Here is a 23,767-nt window from a genome sequence, read left to right as displayed (position 1 = left end):
TTACAGAGCTGAGCGCTGCAATGCTTTCACTCTGTGGCTGCATTCCCAACATGATCAATGGATATCTGATGGCAACTTTACAGCCCCCTTCCAAGTTTCTCCACCTGGGAACTACTTTTTTTTCTTTTTTGCTGATTCATCCTTTGTATTTGGCATAACAAACCACAAGAAGAGTTTTCTGTGCCTCTGACTGTCTAGACAATTTTGAGACTTGGTGTCTCAGGTAGGAGTAGCAATCCACATTTGAAGAGTCTTCCTATCAAGGGTTGATACTAGGATCTTGAGGTAGTAACAAATAAAGCGATGAGATAGAGACAATGGGGATAATCAATAATATACAAAGGACTGACTGGTAATGTTATCTATGGTTTTGTTCATTAACTACAGTTTTAAACTAAACTATAGACCTATTTTCTTTCCAAGAATACATAAGAAACTCTCAGCCTCTCACCTTATTATCTTAACATCTTATTATCTTATTATCTTAACATCAGCAAAGCTTTTTTTTTTTTTTTACCTTTATTTGTTTAGCCAGTTCAAGGTGTTTGTTCAAAACTCTTCTCGACTCAGACAAATACGAACCAATCTCCATACCAACTGCAAGCATCAGGGTGATTTTTTTAATCGATTGCGATACCTTTATTTGAAAGCATTATTTATATAGTTAATTTATACAAGTAAACAGTATAAAAACAATATAAAACATCACTTTGTATAGAAAAAAGTGAAGTAACACTTGTCTGTTGGTGTTTAGATTATGTGTTTTGTATAATCAGAGAAAAGCAGGAATGAAAATATAAAAGAAGAAAATTCTACTATTTCTCCTAAGAAAATTCTAACAGGTACGGTCAGAATTTGAGAAAAAACTCCTGATTGCTCTCATTTTGTTGATAGTGCTTTCCTTTATCCTAAGTATCCCAGGCTTGTTATTTCAATAAGGCACAACTGCATTATAATCTAGATGTTACGACCATGGCAGAAATACTTTTATTGTGCTCCATTTTTTTATTCAGAAAGTACATTTAAAGCTTCTCTGCCAAGCCAAGAGACTTATTTTTGAGCAGATACGTGTACACGACTCCACTTCATCGTCACTGTAAGATGTTATATATGCATGATTACGAAGAGCAGAGGCAGATGATACCAGACATAGTACTTATAGTTATTATATGGTACATGTGAATTCACATGTACCATATATTTTAAGAAGTGGCTGCTGACTAAGGTTCAAACTTCATTAAATGAAGCTCAGGGGCAGTTGAATTTAGCACCACATTCTTTGGGATACTTTGCATTAGCAGATTGGAATGACAAAATGTTTTACTTGGTAGGAATATAAAAATAAGCACTGTTCACTATAATGAAAGATCATGTATTATGACTCAAATTTTCAAAATGTTCTCTAATGCAAGACTAATGCAAAGTGATTAGAACAAACTGCAGAATGAAACTGTATGTCAAAATTGGGGTCTACATTTTGAACAAAAATTACTTTCATAATTGAAGTTTTAGCTTACGATTCACAATATGCTGGTGACATCATTTCTACAAGACCAACAGCAGCTATCAGCAAATCTTTTATTTTCAGCTAAACTCAACAATATTTGCATTGTGTTCTAATACCACAAGGCTTCTTCTACATAAATTGTATGCAAAAGGACCAATTTATGGCAAATTGACTTCCCATTTGATTCAGAATAGTTCATTATAAACATCATGCAAATATTATAAAATATCAGATTGCAGACTTAATTATTCAGTCACTAAATTTGATTTATTTTTTTGGTGTAAGCTCTGGGATTTACTTCATATGAACCTTGTTAAAAGATTATTTTTTTTTAATTTGAATTTACACATGGAACCTTATTTAGGAGCCATGAGTCTATTCCATCTCTGATAAGTCATTAAAAAGGTCTGCAGTACTACAGAACACTCAACAGCTTAAAGAAGGCTGTGATGTCCTTGATGCATTAGTATCTTAATAAACAAAGGGAATTTTTATAGTGAACAGAATCTACTCTCCTTCAGCCTTACTGAAAATTTGCTGTGGTTCACAGTCACCATGCTTATTAACCCTCAATTTTGCCACACTTCTATTTTTATCTTCAGCCAAATGAAACAGAAGACATAGAAACAGTACAGAAAACCTGCATGCAGGTCACAGTCCTGATTGCTCACTTCTTTTCCAAAAGAACAAATCATAACAGCTCATTATCTAAGCAAATCCATGCTTTATTGAAGATCGCTGGTAAAATGTTCTCATGAAACAGCTGCATTTTTCAGAACAGCTTTAGGTTCATTTGTGCTGACAACAGCATTCAGCATTCTAACTACAACTGTGCACTCTCTAACAAACCAATATGTTATTTGTAATTATTTGAGTCAACTTTAATATTCACATTGCTAAATTATGGAAATGCAATGCACTGTTCATGAATGCATTAAGAAGACAATGTGTTATGATGTACCTTATTTAGATGATCTTCAAGTGAGGCAGTCCATTGTTGTTTCTTCAAAGTAAGTTCTTTATAATCTGGACACTGCCTGATTAATTGATCTACTTTTTTTTTAACATATTCCATCATTTTCTGAATTCCTGTCACCCAAGAGCTAAAATGGAAAAGTAGAACTGTTGTTATTTCTCATTTTTGCTCAAAAATCAGGATGAAGATTAAAAAAAACCAACACCTTTTCTGTTGATTTGTATGACAAGTAACTTATGAATTTTAAACTGTGACCCTTAAAAGAAAAATAACCAAGAGAAATATTAAAATTAATCCAAACAAAATTGATAATGAGTAGAACACAGGAATGACATTTCCAAACAACTCATTTATCACCAGTGCATAAGTTAGATTCACGTGCCAGATATCCTGATTCACTGAGAAATACCTCATTTCACAAATAATTCTGACTTTAGTTATATTATCTAAAGACTAAAACCACAAATAGAACAGCCTAAAAAGAGTGAAAATATATGGCATATCACTTCTACTTTAAAAAGAAGGTTTTCTTTGGACTTTCAAATATTTCCGTGTCTTTACAGTAGCTGAAAAGAGAATGCCATATGCATTCTAAGTCAACATTTCTTCAAAGATGCTGTTTTAGCAGGAGAAAAGACAACATCAATTTACAAAACAATGGCTTGTCTTATAACTTAAAACATTTAATATCAGGGAAGCAATTCACAATCTGAATACTTGAGGCAGTCCCCTTCAAATTGTAACGAAGTTATCACATACAATTAAGATCTGAAGTTTTGATATAAAAAAAAAGAAACCTACATATCAATTGATTTACTACTGAAATTTATTCATTGTAAGAATTTTTGTGGAGAAAAATATGTTCAAAATAAGTTTTTCATTACTTTAGTTTCATCAGAAACTTATGTTATACAGGTACTTATTCAAGGTTTCCTCCTTTGTCTTCTAAAATTAAAAGAAATTTTCTCCTCACTTCAGATCAGGCTCAGAGAGTTGAATTCTGCAACCTCAAAGAAAAACCTTATTCTACACTACTAACAGGAATTATGGTATTAACAGACCATTCTGTTTGAATCTGATCCAAGAATTGGTCACAAAGAGAAACCAAAGTTTAAGTCCCTTTTAGGGAGTAGGTGGTTTCAAATTTTGTAAATTACTCTTTCAAAAATTAGCAACCTGTTAGTTTGTGCTTTATCCTTAAATTCTAAAAATGTCACTCCTCTATTTCAGTACTCCTTAAAAAGAGGTATGTTTAAAAACTTCTACTAGCACCACTCCTTTTAAAAAAAAAAGCAATAAGAGAACGACATTTATAGGTTTTGAAAATGATAATTTAGATCTCAATAAAACCTTTGAAAGTATCACTGGTTTTTTATGAGTTAACACAATAAATTTGTAACAGCAGTAAAATAAAGACAGTTCTTACACTCATAAGCAAGCTAATTGGCTGGCAAAGTAACAAAGGTTCTTTTAATGAACAAAACTTACTGATTGTATATTTTTTTTAGAATTAATACATATAAATTTTTGCTCCTCCTGTTTTTTGAACTGGTTTTAATTTAGAAATATGGGAGCTCAAAAATCAGGCTTATCAATATTTTCATTCTGAAACATTCTAGGATTACAAGAAAGAAACGCCTTCGGTCACTTTTCTATAATCTATTCCTCTTCCAATGTGAAAATTTTCAGCATTTTCATTTATTTGGACTATCTTTTAGTATAAGGCTGCAACATGCCTCAAGAAGATTTGAAAGTAGGACAGAATTAACATTATATTTCTCCATTTTTACTGTGAGTTGGATTTCCAATTATGCCACTGAAGTCAGTGTCACTAGTGTTAAATATAGTCTTCCCTCAATGTGAGGGTATCAGTATTAGATTTGTAAATCATAAACTACTGGAGCTATCTTACCATATGCATACAAACTGCTTGGCTTATTTTTGGGTACTCTAAAAATTAAAATAACAAAACAATGTGAATACAGAAATCCATCTACATTTTAAGTGTCTTAATGTTCAAGTACTCTATCTTCTCTCAGTGTATTTAAACTAGTACTACACATGGCAGCCACTGTGATATTGCATTAAAAATGCATTTTCCAGTATCCTCATTCAGAATACACAGTGCAATTTGGGGCATCATCTCATCAAAATCAACAAAGTGTCACCCAACCTGAGCAAGGTCAGATGATTCCTTCTCTTTATTAATAAATATATTGTCTGAAAAACTGGAGAATCTGGCTTCTTTTTTAAAACTAGTAAAGTCATGCAAGTAGCAGAGCATGCAATAGCTTCTCTATCACAAATGATGAAGGAATTCTAAAATTATCGTGCTCCAGCTTCAGGGAGCTGGCAGCTTTTTTCAAATTCCACACAATTTTCTACTTGCTGCCAGCTAGTTCAAGAATCCCACCAGATTGCAAACACTTAACAGCTATGTATCTCATTGTCAGATTATACTTTCTTGTCTGTCTTATGCAAAGCATCAGTTTTTTGAAAAGATACCTAAACTTTTTCAGATCCACACCCTTCACCGCCTTCAAATGGTGACTGCCCATGTCCCTCAGAATTTCCAGTCCCGTTAGATAAAGGAAATGGGAATTCTGTGAGGGCAGTTAAGAGCCAATGAATTGTGCAATAAGGGGAACAAAAGAGTAATCAGGATTTAGTCCTGACGGGAGTTCTGTTTTCTGTCCAAATCTTCCTCCTTTGACCCTCAGCTGTTCATACAAACCTTCTTGTCCCATGTGGGTTAATCACGGGGCTGAATACTGGCCAACATTTAAGGATAGCCCAGTGGCTTATACATGACAGAGGCGTCTCTCCTCTTTCATGAACATTTCTGGGGGAAATTAATATTCTGGAATATAACACCACATTTGCTGCCAGAGCTCACTGTGTTACCATTACTAGGCTTATGAGCTGGCTGGGAGCATTCTGGGTATCTCCTAAAGCCATGGGTTAGGCAAAAAACTAGACTTGTCTTGGTGTACAAAAACTTGAATGTGAGTCAGGATTATCCTTGTTGCATTGAAGACTAGGCCTGTGCTGAGTTGCATCTGGAAGAGACTAGCCAGCAGGTTACTTCCCTCTGTTAAGGGTTTGTGAAAATGCACCTGGAGGGCAGTTTGTCCAGTTTGGGTCCCCACAGTACAAGACAGACAGACAAGCTGAAGTGAACTGAGCAGAGACCACCAAGGTTGTTGGAGGCTGGAGCACATGATGTACAAGGGGATGCTGACAGAACTCTGTTCAGAGTACAGAAGAGGTGAGGAGGTGATCTAATCGCTGTCTTTCATTATCTGTGAGGAAGTGGGGTTATACAAAAGACAGGATGAGAGTCTTTTCAGAGGCGTACAGCAAAAGGGCAAGAGGCAATGCTCACAAGCTGCAGCAACAGAAATTTTGGCTAGATATAAGAAAAACATGTTTCACGAGGAGAGTGCGGAAGTACTAGAATGGGTTGCCCAGAGACGCTATGGAATCTCCATGCTTGAAGATATTAAAAATTTGGCCCTGAGCAACCTACTCTGACAAGTTTTGAGCAAGGGATTGCACCAAATGATGTCCGGAGTTCCTTGCTAGTTTAAATTATTGTAATCCTCAAGCCCATGCCTAGGAATATAAAGTGTTCCACCCACACAGAAGTACCAGCACTACTCATTGAAATACATGGCACATTCATTACATTTGGGCAATGAGGCCTGAAGGCAGCAGGGAAAAACTGAAAAGCCATAATATTCTGTATTTCCTTTCTTAGAAAGGGCCTTATTTATTTTTATGATGCAAGTAGACATTTAAAATATTTGAGAGCCTGGGATTTTTCACTGTTCTTTAGAAACAACAAAGCACATTTCTAGTGAGATTGCCTATTGATATTGTTTTAAGTTTCACCTTTCTTCTCTAAATCACTGCTGCTTCAGCTGTAATGCTTTGCCGTTTTTTAAATTATAATGTCTCCTAGGCAGAAATCTTACCTTCTTTATTTATTTATAGAATATCTTGAGCAGCTCTTTGGCACACAGGAGATCTGCCTGTGGCTGTACCTGTTCTTATTGAATTTTACCAGAAATGACTGATAGGGTTATTTTGACAAATTCATCCCATTCTTCTTGATGTGTACCGATAATATCTTACTATCCCACTGCTTATTTGGACTATTGAAACATTTTTTAAAAACCCTTAATAAGGAAGAAAGAAAATTAATGACTTGGTTTTTTAGGGATTCATTCTATCAAGATCTTTAACGTTCCTAACATTAATCAATGCTGTACACACATAATTTGAAACACAACATCTGCTTCTGCTGAGGTTATGTCTAGCAGAGCATCAAGTCCTAGAGAACAGCAGCGTGTTCTGGAGTTATGTCTGGTTTAGGAATCAGAGTCAAAGTTTCACTGAGGAAAATCCCTTTCCATGTAATTAAAATATCAGGAGATGCTGAAGCAGTAACAAGAGCTGTAAAGCCAGCTGCATGTGTTCCCAAAACAACTTTCTATTTGAATTTTCTATTTCATCCCTTTGCTAGGTTCAAGACAGTTACATCTGGGGTGACAGCTGAAAGCACTTTAGATAAAATTTTTTGCAAGGTCATGAGATGAAATTAAAATCTTATCTAGACTTTCAGTTGCTGTGTCGAAGTAAAGCTATTCAAAGTTCAGGAATAATTAAGGACATAAGCATGTAATGGGAAGGTAGAGCTAAGCTGACTACTAGCCAACCATCAGCCATGGTCATCTGCTCTGTCTTTGAAGTCGAACGTGTTAGTATAAATGGTCTTCATTCTTATTGCACCAGCCTCCTACTAAGACCTGAAAAGTAGGAGATATTAAGCCACTAGGAGTGATTCTAAACTAAGTCATGCTTTACATCAGTGTAAAAATCATGTCTGTGGTGTACATCATCACTGTAATTAACAAAAGCTTTGGAAGAAAAAAAACCCAATTTCATTCATGAATTAAAACTACTAAGAAGTGGAGAAATTTCCGTATTTTCTGCCCTTGGCTTAACACTTGTATTTTTGTCTTGCATCAAATCACATTATAATTGTTATAATGATGAATTTCAAAAAGGTCTAAAAGGATTACATTGGGCAGCAGGGAGTGTTTATAGCCATTGATATTTTGATTTTCATTTACATACATTTACCTTTCCAAAATGTTAACTAAACCATTGTTTCTGAACACAGCCCTAACATACCAATTCCATTGTTTGACACCACTCTTACAAGTAGCATGTAGTATTCCTAAAGATTTTTGTTAAAGAGATTGGTTTGTACAAATACCAACAGATAAGTATGGCAGAAACTTTGAGTTTCAGGTCATTTGAATGCACACCTACTTAGTTAACTACACTGGCTCTAAATGCAGTCTGATTGTAACTAGTCAAGTTATAAAGCAACAGGTAGGTATGGAGAAATGCAGCAGATATGCAAAAATGTAGGGAATACCTGTGAGAATCTGCTTTATTAACTAAAGTTTGTCCCTTTTGCAAGGTACTCGCTGTCCAACCTTTAACTGCTTCCTGTAATTCCTCATACTTCATTGTCAAGACAGGCAAATGTAAGCCTTCTGAATTAAAGCTTTTAAGGTAATTCTCAATACCTTCAAGACCATCAAGTACCTGCAAAAAAAAAAAAGCATCCGTTGTCAATATGTCTATTTAAAATGTGCATGTATATTCTTTTACATGAATAGATGATCAACGGACATTTAATATTTGGCATTTCTTCAGAAATGAAAAACAGTATTTTAATTTAGGGCCTGATATTGACTTTGCAGGTCACAGAAAAACACAGGTATAATTCAACAGAAGCTTATATAAATACGGACATGCAAAATCATGATTACTCTTTGAATTTAAAACTATTCCATTTTTTCAGTATTCATCAGGCCAATTTGACATACTGAAGCAGAACCAAAGTAATGAGAGTAATACAGCACATCAGCACTCAAAGTTTTATTGAAGCATGCTCCCAAAGAGTTTTACCAAAATTATTCTTCTTTTTAATGTTTTAAATATATCAAATGTCTATCCAACAAGTAAATTATAATTAAATATATTTTTACTAAAAAGGTAGGCTTTGATTTTGCACATATGCAGCTTTGGTTTTGTTATAACTATCCTCTGTCTTCCTTTAGTGCAAGCAGAAGTTTCTCATTCAAATACCGGAAAAAAGTGACAAAGGTACTCTAAAAAGACTCCTGTCTTTTTAGACAGAGTAAGGACAACACTGCAATACTCCATTATTTAAAGTCAGTAAATACTAATATTAGTGAAATAGAAACATGCCCAAACCTACTGTGCATAATTAGTGTGATAGCAGTAGCACCATATTCTCTTACACAGATTTTTTATTGCTCTAAACACCAGAAAAACGTGAAATTTAAATAAAACAAAGCAGTAGACAATGTCTAATAGCACTAATTTCTCATTGAACGTATACATTTATGTAACGACTTAAAAATATAATGACTGTAACATGGACTACTCTGCATACATATTTTTAAAAGGAAACCAACTGTTCGTACAACACCAATCAAACTTGTGTTCTGACTTTGCAGTTCTCTATAGGTACTCTAAGCTTTAGTTCACTGAATAATTTTGCAGACTTGCAGTGCAAAAATACATTGCTCTTGAAGCCTCAGTTCATCACTGCGAAGAATTCTGAGAGAACAAAACTACATACATGCTAAAATAATATCCTTAATTATGTCAACTTTAAAATTACTACCTCAGAAGAACAAAAGAACTTTGAGGCAGACTAGATTTGATTTTGAAGACTTTTGCAAGGTTTTACATTCATAAGAAGTTGAAAAGTGAAAATTCAATGAGATTCTCAGGGGACAATATGATCCAGCTTGCTACAGTGTATTATATATGAACCAAGAACTCAGCAGCTGAGAATGAACCCTACATTGCTGACAAAATAGCAAGCAGAGATGCCTGAACCCTCTCAAACAACTGAAATCTATGCAAAAGAAATGAAGGAAAATAAAGAGGATGAGCAAAAGTAATTCAACATCTATACACAATGGATTAAAATAGGACATGCATACTATTTCATTGTCTCTGCTAGGTTATTTTTGCTTGCAGAATAAAGGATTCAGCGTTTTATATATATATATATATATATATATATCCTGACTGTACAAAGAAAATTTTCTAAGATCAAGAACACTCCATCAGAGGAGGAGTGTAATTGAAGGTACCCAGGAAGGACTTTTCCTAAAACATGAAATCCTTTTAGTCATCACTAAGTATAAAAAAAGGCCATAAACTTCAGATCAAGACAGGAATTACCATCATCTTTGGAAACTCATAGATTCATGGACCTATGCAAATCTCAAAGATTTTTTTCTGTAAATAAAGGCCATTCATGTGAACTCAGGAACTAAGTGAAGTTTTTTTATTTTGTGTAATAGGTTCTGTACAATGAATTCTAGTCTTCACACCATACTTAAGAATATTAAATTAAAGAGTCATAAGAAAGTTATAAAGTGTTGGAGAATTATTATGGATTTATAAGCATTTCAGAAGGAGTTAACCACTCAGCTAGACTTATTATAAGTATTACTTGTTAGCATATTTAACTAGGTAAGCAGCAAATGTAAGGACATGTTTTGAGTCTTGCTAAAAAACAATAGGGAAATTCAAAATGAATAAATCAAAAAGGTATATATTAACGCCATTGTTACATTTATCAAAGAGCAACAGGAGCAGAATGGCAACTGGACAAGAGACTATTTAGAAGACAACTGGGGTAGAAAAAAAAAATCAGGTGTTCTCTGCAGCTCCTCTTCCTAAACATATCTGAGTGCCTTGCATGTTCATCAATCTGCACCTTCAAGGATGACAGACAACTTTATTGGGTTGCATTGCCTGCATTCTCAGTGCTGTTGCTACTTTGATAATTAAGTCTGCTACCGTGAGCAAAGATTTATGTTTCCTCATGTTCAATTTCAGTTGCAAGTAGGAAACCTGGTTACAGCAAGATATTATCTGGATTGACTTTTTCCCTAGCAGCCGCTGGAGTCATTGGTAGTTCTATACCCCCCCATTCTACTCAGAATAGCAACACCAGGCCCTAAATTCAGACTTTCACGAGCTCAGCCAAATCAACATTAAACAATGCACACAAAGCCACCCTTCTACTTCTATCTCAGACTCTTTTCAAGAATTAGCATATGTGTATATCTCTGATTTTTTTTTTATAGCATAAGCAGATTATGGCATAGACAACAGAATACGAGAAGGAAAGCATCATGTCTACATGCAACTGTGGTATCAGATGATAAATTAAATGATATTGTTTTAGAAATTGTATCACTTCATCTATCGGCTGATAACACAAAAATACTTTGCAACTTATATATTCACAAGTTAAAGATGCAGGAGAGTTATAATTAGTGATCTAAATGCTTAACACTAATGGCAGGATTTTTTTTCATTTCAGCATGGAAGATTAGTAGAGAAAACAATAGTTATGCTAGCAAAAATGACAAAAACCTTACAAGCTGTAATTAAAATGAACACCAACATGCTGAAGATAACATGGGCATAACTTTCATGAGCAGAAATAAGATCCCTCTTTCCTGAGCCATTCTGAGCTTTTCCTGCTATTAAAAAACCACTTCGTAATAAATCCAAATGTCATTCAAACAGGATCTTAATATTTCTCTCTCAATTTCCTTATTAATGGTTACCTTGACCATTCTTCATGACTGGGATCCATTTTAAGTAATTTTAAAAAAGCAACAAAAATCATGCAATACACTTTTCCCAGTCTGTTCGGGTTTGTGGTTGTGTACATACAGAACATGAATGGTGAATTTTGTTGTGGTTCTTTTTTTTTCCACTTTAAATTTTGATTTTGCTTTAGTTTTATTTTAGTTCAGTCTGTCTTCCTCATCCACTTATCATAGTTTTGAGATCTTTTCAAGAAAATAAAGGATATAATCCCTCTGTACATCCTCTGCTTCTCTGCTGTCATGCGGCTCCATATAGTTGTCTTGCTTTCTATGTGCCTGTTCCTGTGCCTGTTCAGTTGTTTCTCTGTAATTGTTTATGCTTTACTAATTACAAAGATCAAAAGAAAGTAAAGGATTTTTCAGCAATGCTTCTACTCAGCAACATGGACCTCTATTTATGTATTTATTTATTTTTACCAATACTGAATGTTATCACCACAAAATCATTGACTAATGACTGAAAATTATTCAAACCTGAAAATTCCATTAACAAGGAAAAAGAGAGTCTAGAAGGTTAAGCAGAATAAGTTTCACTGGATCATGCAGAAGTCTGTATTCTATTCCCCACAGCTCCATGCCAAGAATGCTCCACCTCTAAGTCTCTCATGTATGTTTGCTTTAAAGCTAGTTACTATCTACACTATCTCAAATGATTTTTAATTTTGCAGTGGCACACAGGAGAAAAAATAAACCCCAGCATCTAAAGTAGTTAGAAGAAAGTATATATGTCCTGGAGTTCAAAATCAAAAGGTGATTTTTGAAGTAATTTATGAGCCAAAGTACAAGATACTCCACAGCTAACAAAATGTGAATCTGCAAACATACTGTACTCGGTAAAAACCTTATTTGTTTACTTAAAGCTATCCAAGTGAATGTTTTCATTCTGAGGCTACTCCATGTATCATTTCCCAAGTATTCTCAGAGAATATTTCCCAAGTATTCTCAGAGAATAATTCTGCTACACAGAAATCCCCCTGCAGAAACTCAAACTGAAGGTAACTACATAGACATAGAAAATGGATTGATATTTAAAGGAAAGTTTAGCAAGGAATGGACATGATTACAAAAGAGCCAAGGAACTTGCAAACATGCAGAAAAATATTGCTTAATGCAGCCAAATATACAACAGAATGCAGCCAAATGTACGCCAAAACTTAAGAGCCCAAACACAATGCAAGTGCTATACTTCTGTCTTTTCATTTTCCTGAATTCATTAAAAATTAAAATTACAATGAGATAGACAAGATCTAAAAGTAGTTCTCTTCGAGTTAGTTCAAAACAACTAATACTCTATTTTTCTCATTTGCCCTTTACACGTAAAGAGAGTCCAGAGGTTCAGGCATACCCTGAGAATGACTGAAAATGTCTCTTTTCTGAACTGTAGTAACTATAGTGTTTTTTCACTCTTACACATAACAGGTATAATGGCATGCTGTGGAGATACACTTGAGCTAGTGCGTTCTTCAGCAGGTACTTCCACAAAGCACAGCCCTGTATTCTGAAAAGATGCTACCTTTGCTCTCAAAGCAATAGACCTATATTTGCATAGCTCCTCGTCCAAACTAGAAGGGAGCTGACAATCAGCAACAGTTTTAACACTGTTTCCATCAGCCCATCTCAGATTCCTCATTACAAATGAAATCAAGAAAGATCAGGCTTATTAGAGAAAAAGATACCTCTCACTTCAAAGGTCTGTAAATAATTTCAACATCAAGTATTTTTTACATGTTGTTAAAAAAAATACCGAAGGAAGATAGTACAGGTTAAAGACAAATGTGATTACAGCCCCACCTAGTGCTCAAAATAAAAATTAGGGTAGGCAAAATCTTGCGGTTGTTTTTTCAGCACATTTAATAGAGCTATGAAGATTATTGTTGGAGCTGTCCTTGGAAATGATCTGTTTTTAAAGCTTCTATAAACGGTCTGCAAACAATATGCTTAAAAAAAAATACAAAAAGACTATTTGGTCTTCGGAGACCTTAAAATAGAAACTTTTCTAAGTAGTTTTCTAACTAAAAGGTTTTGGAAAAAAAGTTTGCATTACTAATACTACTTGATGTATGTGCCCTTGAAGAACAGGCTTGTTGTAAAACAGAAACAGAGAGATTTCACATTTTAAGTTTGGTCTTTAATGTTGAGATCCTTCTTTTCAGTGGAAAATTTTCAGATGTAGCACCTGATTTTCAAAGCTACCAAAGACTTAAAACTCAACGGGACACATTCAGATAGCGGAGTCTAAGCGCTTAGTATTTCCAAAAAGCACGCAAACCCTTGTTTTCTTTAACTTCAGCTGGCCAGCACCACTGGCTAAAGACCTAATGTTTCAAAAGCTTTGTGCCCCAAATCAAGGCAACAAAATTACAACCCATTTTTTAAAAGATAGCTCTCTGATCTGATAGCACACACCTGGAAAAGGCTTGAATAAGTTCTCTACTGACATCAAGGATTGACGAGATACAGGATTCTTTGCTTAATCCATTTTCCCTAACTCAAATAAATTTCCTTTAACAAATTGTTGTGTATTAATACTAGAATGTAATAACAAAACTTACTTTTATTACATGGTAAGCCAAACGAATTACTAAATTACTTCTTGCTTTAACTAAAGAATATCATCCAGTTTGCAGTTACGAAAAATCTAATACAATTGTGGTAAATTGTTCCAACAGCTCATTTCTTCACTGTTTAAAAAATATGCTCTTTTACTAGTTGGCATTTGGCAAAGTTTGACATCTATCTGTGGATTTTGTTGTCTGCTGGATAGAAAAATCATATGCTATTAAACTTTGCTTGCCCATATAGGTGTTTATAGATTGCCTGTCTTCATTGCCTACCACTCTTACATAAATTACAAATACTATAAGCAGAAAAATACCAGCAATCAATCCACAGTACTCCACTGGAAGCTCATTTATAGATAAAAATCCCTACTTGTTTTCCCCTTTTAAGGCTCAAAATAGATTTGGCTCTGAATTGGCTTAAAGTGGCTTGAGGATTTTGTATTATTCACTCACCATCAGCACATGAAATAGCAGTAATAATAACCTTACAGAAGTCTGTTATAGCACTATTTCCACCTTTATTGATCCTTATTTGATCTTCTCATAAAAACCTGGCACATATCAATGGATTTGAACTAATTATATTAGTTCCCCCAATACTTTATCAATCAACTCTTCTATCAGCTGTTCCCATGAGTTTGCCCAACCTTGATTTTAGGTTGAAAACTTTTAATTTAACTGTGCCATCCTCTTCCCACATCAACATTCTAACTTTTCCGGGGAAAATTGGAAGTTTTCAAGATTTTACAGCACTACTACTTAAGAGGGAAAAAATCTTCTTACTCAACTTACGTTTCACCTCTCCGATGAGTTCCTAGAAGACAGTACAAGTTAGTGCCAAATTAGCATCTAAACAGGGTTTTGATTTTTATTATATGGGCACACATCCACTACAGCCTGGATTATAATAATTTTGCTTACACTGAGGAAAACTGTTCAGAGGATCATTTAATTTTTGGAAAGACTAATTCCAATTCAGTCTAGTCCCTCAAAAGAGAAAGGCTCAGAAGCAATACAAGTGAATACACTTTCAGTAACCAGCCTATAAGTATTTTAGATTTAACTGGGAGCATTTTACAGCAAAGAATAGACACTGGATTCCTGAAGACTCATTTTGTTTCCACATAAATGCACACTTTCACTATTTAATTCTATTTGACTGAATGTGGCTGAATCTCAAGTCATTTCTATTATGCTTATTATTCCATTATTATTTTATTCCTTTCTACACTCATTTCCTTGACTGTATTGTACTCCCATATAGCGATTTTTTTTCAGTCTTTTGTCTTTACTTGAACAGTAAGTTTTACAACATTTGTTTACTGGAGACCTATTAAAATTCCCCCTTGAATCGGTTTAATTTAAAAATTCATTATATATTTTTAACTGCGATTAAGTACTACCCTGTAATATCATAGCATTTGAAAAAGAATTTTAACATCTTGGGCCTTGAGCCAGTAAGAATATCAAAAGCAATCTAACCCACATAAGACTACATGATGACTGGTCTAAAACAACTTCAGAAGATGACTGAAGAAAAAAAAACTGATATTTTTGTTTTGTGATAGGGATTTGAAGAGAAAGGCTACAAGAATATTCCTTTCATGCTCACATTAGAGTCAATGAAAAAAACAGAAATTATGAACAGAACTCTTGAAAGTGTATTAAAGTATTCAAGTATGATAAACAGCTTATATTATAGAGGAAAAAAGTATTATAAAGTAGGATGTAACAAACATTAGTGACCAAATTTATGAAAATAATTTTCATACAAGTAGTTATTACTGGACTGGATGTTTGAAAAAGTAAAGATTTAGTTTTAAAATATTCCTTTTTTTGGTCATCAGTGATTTACCCATTTTCATCACATAAGATTAGGAAGAGACAGAAAATTAAACAGACATACTAGTCAAGGCTGCTTGTACCTAAACACAACCCACACAAAACAAGCAATGTATAGAATTCAGGAGACAGGTAGGCCCCTCTCAGCCTTCTGTGAGAGCTGCAAGAATCTAATTCTGGAATCCAAATCACTGCTTCTCCACATGAGCATATCAGCGATGGAGATTATTGCCTGCAGATTATCTTGCTGACCTCCGTATAGGTGTGGGCCTTAATTCATCATTTGTGCTGTGACTAAGGGAGTTTTGTGCTTTTCTAACTGACCACGTTGGTGTTACATCATGTCTAGACTGTGTAGTATACGACGTGCCTGGTATGAGGAACTGTATATTGTCCTTGATTTTTCTCATGTCTCATTATTAATTAGTCCCTGTGGAGACCACTGCAAGTATAGACATCGTTTCTGGTATCCACACTAGCCTGTAACACTGTGGGTATTTTAGAGCAGGTCCTGTATCTTCATACAGCATTATGCCATCATGACAAAGCCCATGATGTTAAAGTCCAATTTTTGGCACATAATCTTTCCCAAATGCCTTATTTTGGAAACTGACTGTTCTTCTCACATACTTTTTTTTTTTTTTTTTTTTTAATTTTAAAAGTCCTTTGTCATTTTGGATAGAAGTTTGAGGCAAAAGGTCATATTAAAGGGTAATCAGATCTGTAATTTTCTATTCCAAATTGTTTAGCAAACTGTTTGCATAATCCCGTGTATATCAGCCTTCGAGACCTCACTGACAGTTGTATTACCAGGTTATTGTTACAGATTTGGCTTCTTACCAACCTTGCCAGCAGCATGAAAAAAGTCATTGGCCTCTTGTAGCAGGGCTTTCCTTTCTTCCATATGGATGCACACTTCTTCTCGCAACAGACAGATTTTCTGATTTGAAAGCTTTAGATGTTCTTTTTCTGTATAGTCCTCCGAAAGCAAGATCTTAAGTGCTTCAGCTTCCAGTTGTTCCACAGTGGAATTCCATTCCTAACAGGAAAAATTCCATTTTAATCAACTACATATAGAAAAGTAATATACCTGCACGATACTAATATAAATACTGGAAAGCACGTATTGCATTTATAGGCATGAAATTTATCATCATTTAAAAATAGTATTTCTACGAGGAGGGATTTCTCAGCAAATTACGGTTTTAGTAACAGAGTTTTCAGTGGTGGCATTCTACATTCTTTGACACAGTTTCACAGGTAGAAGTAGCCATTACTAGTGTGTCTGCTGGGAAAAATGGTCTGGATAACATAAAGACAAGAAACTTCTACTGGGCCCATGACAGCCCATTAAGTCCAACTATTGAACCCAGAACAAATTAAAATACTGCCTAGATAATAGCTGCTTCCAGTGAGACAATTTCTGCTGAAAGCTGTCTGGTAATCAATTAAATCAAATTACTCTCCCTTACAGTGAGGTGTGCTGTCATCCTTGATGCTCTCCATTGTACATTTTCCCTGATTTCCTACACAAAAACACAAGTCCGTTCAAAGCCCATCTCTGTATTATTTGACCATGAACCTTCCTAGTGGCAATGAAAGATCGAAGAGATGCTTTGAAAAGGAAGATCATACTTCAGAATTTCAAGCCAAAGAGTCAGAAACATTACTTACACTTAATTGAGCTAGGTACTTTAAAATTAAGGTGCTTTAAAATGGATTCAGTTGAATCAGTACAAGTTTGCATATAGAGATTTTGTCTGCATTGCACCACTTGGAAACATAATTAGCCACTCAGAACTGATTGTCTATTTGACTCCTATTTCTTTTTTCAGCTATTCATACTGAACTGACTTGTGCTTCTAGTGCTTCACCCAAATTATACATCAAATTTAGGGATTAAATCTTCATGCACAAAACTTTTTTCCCTACTTTTTTTTAACCTGTGATAAAAGCTATTACAGTATTCAGTCCCACTGTCTTCTTTAGGTTATAAAGAGGTATTGAAAGGTGTATCAGACTAGACAGCCCAAATGGAAAGGAGTTTCACTTTAAAAGAGTCAAGAGAAAAACATCATTGCATCTCTTCCTGTCTTGCAACTACTGCTTTGCTAGTAGTCGCTTCTTTGGTTTTGCTGTGTTTTTATAGAGAAAACTATAAAATAGTAAAACTGTTACACAGTGTACTTTATCCCTGCTGTGTTTGTCAACACTTAAAATTGGTGCCTTATTATGCTGTTCAAAACAAAAGGAGCATCTGATAATATACTGCAATTTCCCATGTGTTAGGTAGCATATTTCCTCCACTTTTTCTGGTAACAAATTAATAGGAGAAGAACCTTTTTGAAATTCACTTATCATGCCCTTCCACAGATTTGTATCAAATGCCTTGTAAAGCAGACAGAAAAATACTTAAAAATAAGACAGAAATTTTTTCATGAAAACACTCTGAAGCGTGCATATGGCACAACAAGATTACAGGGTAGGTTCTTTTATTTTCAGCATGCTTAAAGAATGTTAGCCTCACATTTGCTGTTTCTTTTTAGTGAAATAATTGCTAGTGAAACATGCTGTTTTGGAAATTTTCCCAAAAGAAGTAATCTGGTTCCTCACAGATCTTCCACAAGCAGCAGCAATTCTAATACCCTCACAGTATCCCACCATGCTGCTTTATCCTTCTTTGAAGTACAGTAAGCGGGAATAGATTTTGGTCTATGTAGTTCAGTGCATTCCTTTTCTGACATTGTCCATTGTTGTGACAACAGCTGGTACGGTAAAAACACTTGTTCAAAAAGATCAGCAACTTATTTTACACAGACTTCTCCATCAGATGCAGTTATCTCTCTCTCCCTATTGGTAAGGACTAGATCTGGACCAACAACTAACAAGTTAGAGACACCCTACAATTCTCAACCTACCCATTGCCCAACATAGCCAAGCTTAAATAGTACATGGCAATTCCAATGGAAAGGACTTATTTCCTTGCTGCATTCTAGATTAACTTGAACAATTCAGAAAAAACATCTAGCATTTCTCACAGGTCAGCGAAAATCACACCTCAAAATGGAAAACACATGCATTCAGACCATGCCTGTATATTCTTGCCTTGAACTTTGGATTCATTTCTACAGCTTCACAGCACATGAACTAAAGCTGAAACAGACGGTATTGACACGGGTAACAAAAAGTAATTTTAAAATATGAACAAACCCATGGGAATACGGAATGTGATGCCTGGTGTGATGTCAATACATAGCAACGCAATAGTCTGAAAATCATGAATATACAAAAATACCTTTAATCTCTCTCAAAAAACAACTACCAAGGTATATTAAGTGATGAACCTTTCTATGTGAATTAGTCTGCGGTACTAACTGCTGCAGGTTATAACAGAGACAAATATTTTAGCAAAGTTGAGTGTCCTGGTTTCAGCCTAGATAGAGTTGATTTTCTTCCTAGTAGCTGGTATAGTGCTGTGGTTTGGATTTAGTATGAGAACAATGTTGGTAACACACTGCTGGTTTAGTTGTTGCTAAGCAGTGCTTACACTGGTCAAGGACTTTTCAGCTTCCCATGCTCTGTCAGGCGCACAAGAAGCTGGGAGGGGGCACAGCCAGGACAGCTGACCCCAACTGGCCAAAGGGCTATTCCATACCATATGGTGTCATGCTCAGTATAGAAACTGGGGAGTTGGCCGGGGGGCAGCGATCACTGCTCGGGGACGGGCTGGGCATCGGTCAGTGGATGGTGACCAACTGCATTGTGCATAACATGTTTTGTACATTCTTTTATCATTATTATTATTATTATCTCTTTATCTGCTGTCCTATTAAACTGTCTTTATCTCAACCCACAGGTTTTACTCTTTTTTTTTTTTTTTTTCCTATTCTCTCCCCCATCCCACCGGGGGGGGGGGGGCGAGCGGGGGGAGGGTGAGGAAAAAAAGGATGCACGTTTTATATGATAAATGAGACTCTAAACAAGATTTTAACAAGCAAATTTTCATTAAATTAAAGCCAATTTAAAAGAATATTAAAGCTTATTTAGGTATTAAATAAGCTTTTTGAGGAGGAAAAAATTTAAAAATACTTCATGCTAATAAATATAAAAGGACTGCTAACACCTTCACTGAAGTAGTAGAAAGGTCTCAGATTACAGACTTCTTTGATCAGTATCCTGTTTCTGTGCAATGCAACACAATCCTTCATCTTGAAAATCTGATGAACAGGAAAAGGAAAATTATGACAATCCTGCTGAGTTTGTCATTTTTCCACTGTAGTGAATACTCTTCACCTTTCTGCCATGGAAGACCTAAACAGCCGTAAAAATCTATAGATCTGCATTAATGCCTTATTTAGCTTTTTTGTGTTACATCTACTTTTCCTTTGAATGTTTATTATAGTATTATCAATTACAAAAAAAAAAGCCAGCATTAAATAATTCAATAGTGTTAAAATGTTTCAGCCAGATTCTAAGCGGTTTGGTAAGAAAACTAATTCCACATATTTCAACAAATTTAGCTTTGTTTCATTTTGAAAAAGAAAGATGTGTCAGAATCCCAGAATTCCATCGAGAACTGAGTTCTGCTTATGTTTCAATATACCTGCACTGTATGCCCACAAAGATGCAAACCTGTCTCACTCATGCTAACCCTTCTTTCCTTCCATAAGGGAACCCTTATAAAAAGCCTTCTCAGAGATTTTTTCAAGTTCAACTCTTCCACAAACACCTGAAGGCCAAATGCTGCCCATTCTATTTCCTTGTACGCTTGTAAGAAATACTGCTGTTTTGGAATATCCTGCAATAAAATTGCACCACTTCCCAAGAAAACACTCAAAAAAAACCCCATACAAGTATTCCTTGAGGACTCAAACTGGACACTTTCAGCTTCCTAGTGAAATAAAAAGAGATTAATCTGGGGCACAATAAAAGCAATTTTTTTTTCATTTTTTTTTCCATTTTGTCTATTACTGATAAAGAGCTATAGCAAATCTTTCTTGATTTTTTTGTTTTCTTTTTCTTTCAAATTAAAACAATGACCACTTCTGAGATCTGGATGCAATAATCTTCAGCTTGTACTTTTAATTACATGAAACCCTGCACTGTATTATTTAATGCACAATTCCCCTTTCATAAAGTCCTGTCATTGTCTCTCTGCCCTAAGTAATATTCAGCAAGAATGAGGATTTTGAGGATAATTACAGTCTGCTGTGCTGTATTTGTTCCGTTTTACCTGAAGAATTTATCTTGGGAAAACATAGTAATGAGGTCTCATACACACAGCTTAATTGGCCTGTTTATGAATAAGGTGTGGACCCCTGACATCCAATTGTATCAGTACCACAATGTCATCATCTTCCAATACTTGCAGCTGGAATGACTGGTACCAAATGCATTCCATGGTCAGATTCTAATCAAAACTTCACTTACATTTAAACATATAGATGTTAATGAAAATTAGAAAATAACACTGCAGTTGGGAGCTTTGAACTGGGACTAAAAATAATTAACCAAAAAAGGGCAAAGAAAGTGCAGTTGAATATGTGCATCCTCATTTTGTTATTACACACTATTTACATAATAATTAAAAATAGTATTTTTATGCAAGAATTAAAAATGCATATTTTAATGTAACAGGAAAGGAAATTGTCTATAGTTAGCTTAGTAGCAGATACAGAAAAACAAAAAAGTTCTGAATTGTTTCAGTATATCGCAATGTATAAATTATAATTACAGCAGTCAAGGCTAATTATAAGAAAATGACTCAACTTGCAGTGAAACTATTTCCTATAAGAGGATTTCACTGTAACAACATTCATAAATCTGTTTGGTACAAGGTGCCCAATAGCAGCTTTTAGGTGATCTTAAAGCACAGGTTAATCTCTGCATCATTTATACTGAGGCAAGCTTCTTCTCTAACCTTTCACACAAGCTCAAAACCACAATTTATTGTAGTAATTGATAGTTTACAATATTCCATGAACATTACAACCTTATACACTCTCTGAGGGTATTAAATGTAGTTAGATTCATTTGCTAGCCTATTTGATCATTACTCAAAATTGGTTAAATTTTCTATAAAATAGCTAGCAACAATTTCATTTTCAGCTTTCTATTTATAAGGAAATGTTTCTGCACATTGAAAGCCTATACTTTCCATCAACAGGACATACAAAGTCAGTGGAAAAATCTTTGTCAGTTTTTTCTGTCCTTCAGCCTTCTACATGTTAAATTCATAAAAATCTGTCAGTCAGCACTAAAATATTTATTACTCATTTTCCCTGAAAGGAACACAAAGACTACTATTACCTTGACTTTTCAATTTGTCAAGAAATGCTTGTGAATTCCTCTGAACTATTAAAGACACATTGCATTCTATGTGCCTATACTCAATGTGTCTCCTTAGCTCATGGCACTATTTTTACTTTTCCTCACAGTAGTAAGTCTTTTAAACACTTGCTTTCACCATTCCGTTTGGCAAGGAAAATGAGCTCTTTCTAGGTTCCTTGATTAATCGCGTATTTTTCAAGAGTGTTAAAACTGATGAGGTAAAATTATTGTGGCTTTAAGTAAAAGTTTTGCACTTTTTCTGCCTTCAAAAATATCAAATACAAGCCTAAAAAAAAAAATGTAGAAATACCTACAACTTTATCTTGTTATTAAACAACTATTGTGGGATAAATCATCTTTTTTGGTCTATACCATAAACTTTTCTTACTTAAAAGTAGTAACTTTAGATTAAAACCTGAGAAGCTGTGTAAAACTGTCTTCACTGGAATATTCTAGGCTTAAACTGAGAAAACCTTGAAACACATCTATTTGACTTCAGATAGTGATCCATATAGTAGATAAAGTAGCATTTAAACCACAAGCCAATTAAGTATAAAAATATGTATTTTTCAGAATATATGATAAATTAGGTCCTCCTCTCATACTGCAAAAACATTCACAACTGAACTTTTTCTGAACCCAACTTCTGCCTGTAATTGATTCATTGGATACATTGGTACATTGATATATTAGCCCCTGTGAATATCTGAAAGGCTTTTACCTTCAATAACTACATTGCAGTATAACTACCTACCAATATAATCATATAATTCCCTCAAATTACAAACAAAAGTGTGCACTAATACAACTGCAAAGGACTGTGACCTGCTGTGACAATTACCATATGATCTGTGTGTTGGGAAATCCAGTGGATGGCTATATCAGTGTATTTAACAGGGAGTTGTTAGAATCAACAGACAGAAAGAGGAAAACGTAATTCAAAGTCAGTCACCTCCCAGAAAATTGTTGAGAGATGTTAAAAGATAATGCCAGGAGAGAGGGACCTACGAAAAAACCACAACCAACAACAACAAAAAAACCCCAAATAATAGATAGAAAAGGAGCACTCTCCCAAGGCAGTGAGGTGGCACTACAGGAAAATCAGACAGTGAGAAGAATCTGATAGATGAATGTAGATTCGCATCTGCCGCACACGAAAGATGAATGTTTAGGTAAAAACAAAATTGCCTATAAAGAAAAATTGTTTTTCTTTACATGCTTTGTTCTAGCTATCAAAATACAGTAGTGCATTAAAACATCTGCTATGCAGATGAAATGCAATACCTGTCAAACTCCTCAATAGAATGCCAGTCTCAGAAAAACTGGCAAGAAGAGCTGGATAGCCTGAGTTTGCATCCATGCAGAGAACAGTAAAGGAGCATGGCCATCCATGAAGGCCAGAGAGAGAAGAGAGCTCCAGACAGATATTTACCTGTGAAATAACTTTTCCACGTATCTAAGCATTAGCTGTGAGATCTGGGGAAAAAAGCAGGTAAATACAATATTCCCAATCCTTATGCTAATATCAACAAATATAGCAATTAATACTACTAATTGATAGTGATATTTAATTTGGTCATTAAGAACCATGCTAAAACCTCATCAGAGCATGTTATTACCTAGCATGGCTACTCCAAACCCAATAAGCATGCAGATCTATAAAACAGAGAAGTACTCTCCATCTTGCTACTAATCCTTATTAACAGGAGGACTGATTCCAGCAGTTTAGTCCTGAAAAGTGGCAGAAACTAGACAAAATGCAACCAATTTAGAATACTACTTTTCTCATCTCTAAAGTTAC

General features: G+C 34.8%; 1 protein-coding gene across 2 annotated transcripts in view; it reads right to left on the bottom strand.

Annotated features, from left to right (window-relative positions):
- The window catches only part of CCDC141 (coiled-coil domain containing 141), a 110,426-nt gene that overhangs the window by 35,577 nt on the left and 51,082 nt on the right, over positions 1-23,767 (bottom strand). For both annotated transcript variants that reach the window (XM_075512156.1, XM_075512155.1), the window contains exons 8-11: positions 16,481-16,675; positions 7,933-8,105; positions 2,469-2,610; positions 518-637 (exon numbers count right to left, since the gene is read on the bottom strand). In XM_075512156.1, coding sequence (XP_075368271.1) covers positions 518-637; positions 2,469-2,610; positions 7,933-8,105; positions 16,481-16,675 — 630 coding nt within the window. The remainder of the gene's footprint in view (positions 1-517; positions 638-2,468; positions 2,611-7,932; positions 8,106-16,480; positions 16,676-23,767) is intronic.

The sequence above is a fragment of the Mycteria americana genome, chromosome 9, assembly GCF_035582795.1.
Source record: "Mycteria americana isolate JAX WOST 10 ecotype Jacksonville Zoo and Gardens chromosome 9, USCA_MyAme_1.0, whole genome shotgun sequence".
In the NCBI taxonomy this organism is placed as follows: domain Eukaryota; kingdom Metazoa; phylum Chordata; class Aves; order Ciconiiformes; family Ciconiidae; genus Mycteria; species Mycteria americana.
The sequence above is the reverse complement of the archived record's forward strand: the minus strand, read 5'-3'. Positions and strand labels throughout refer to the sequence as shown.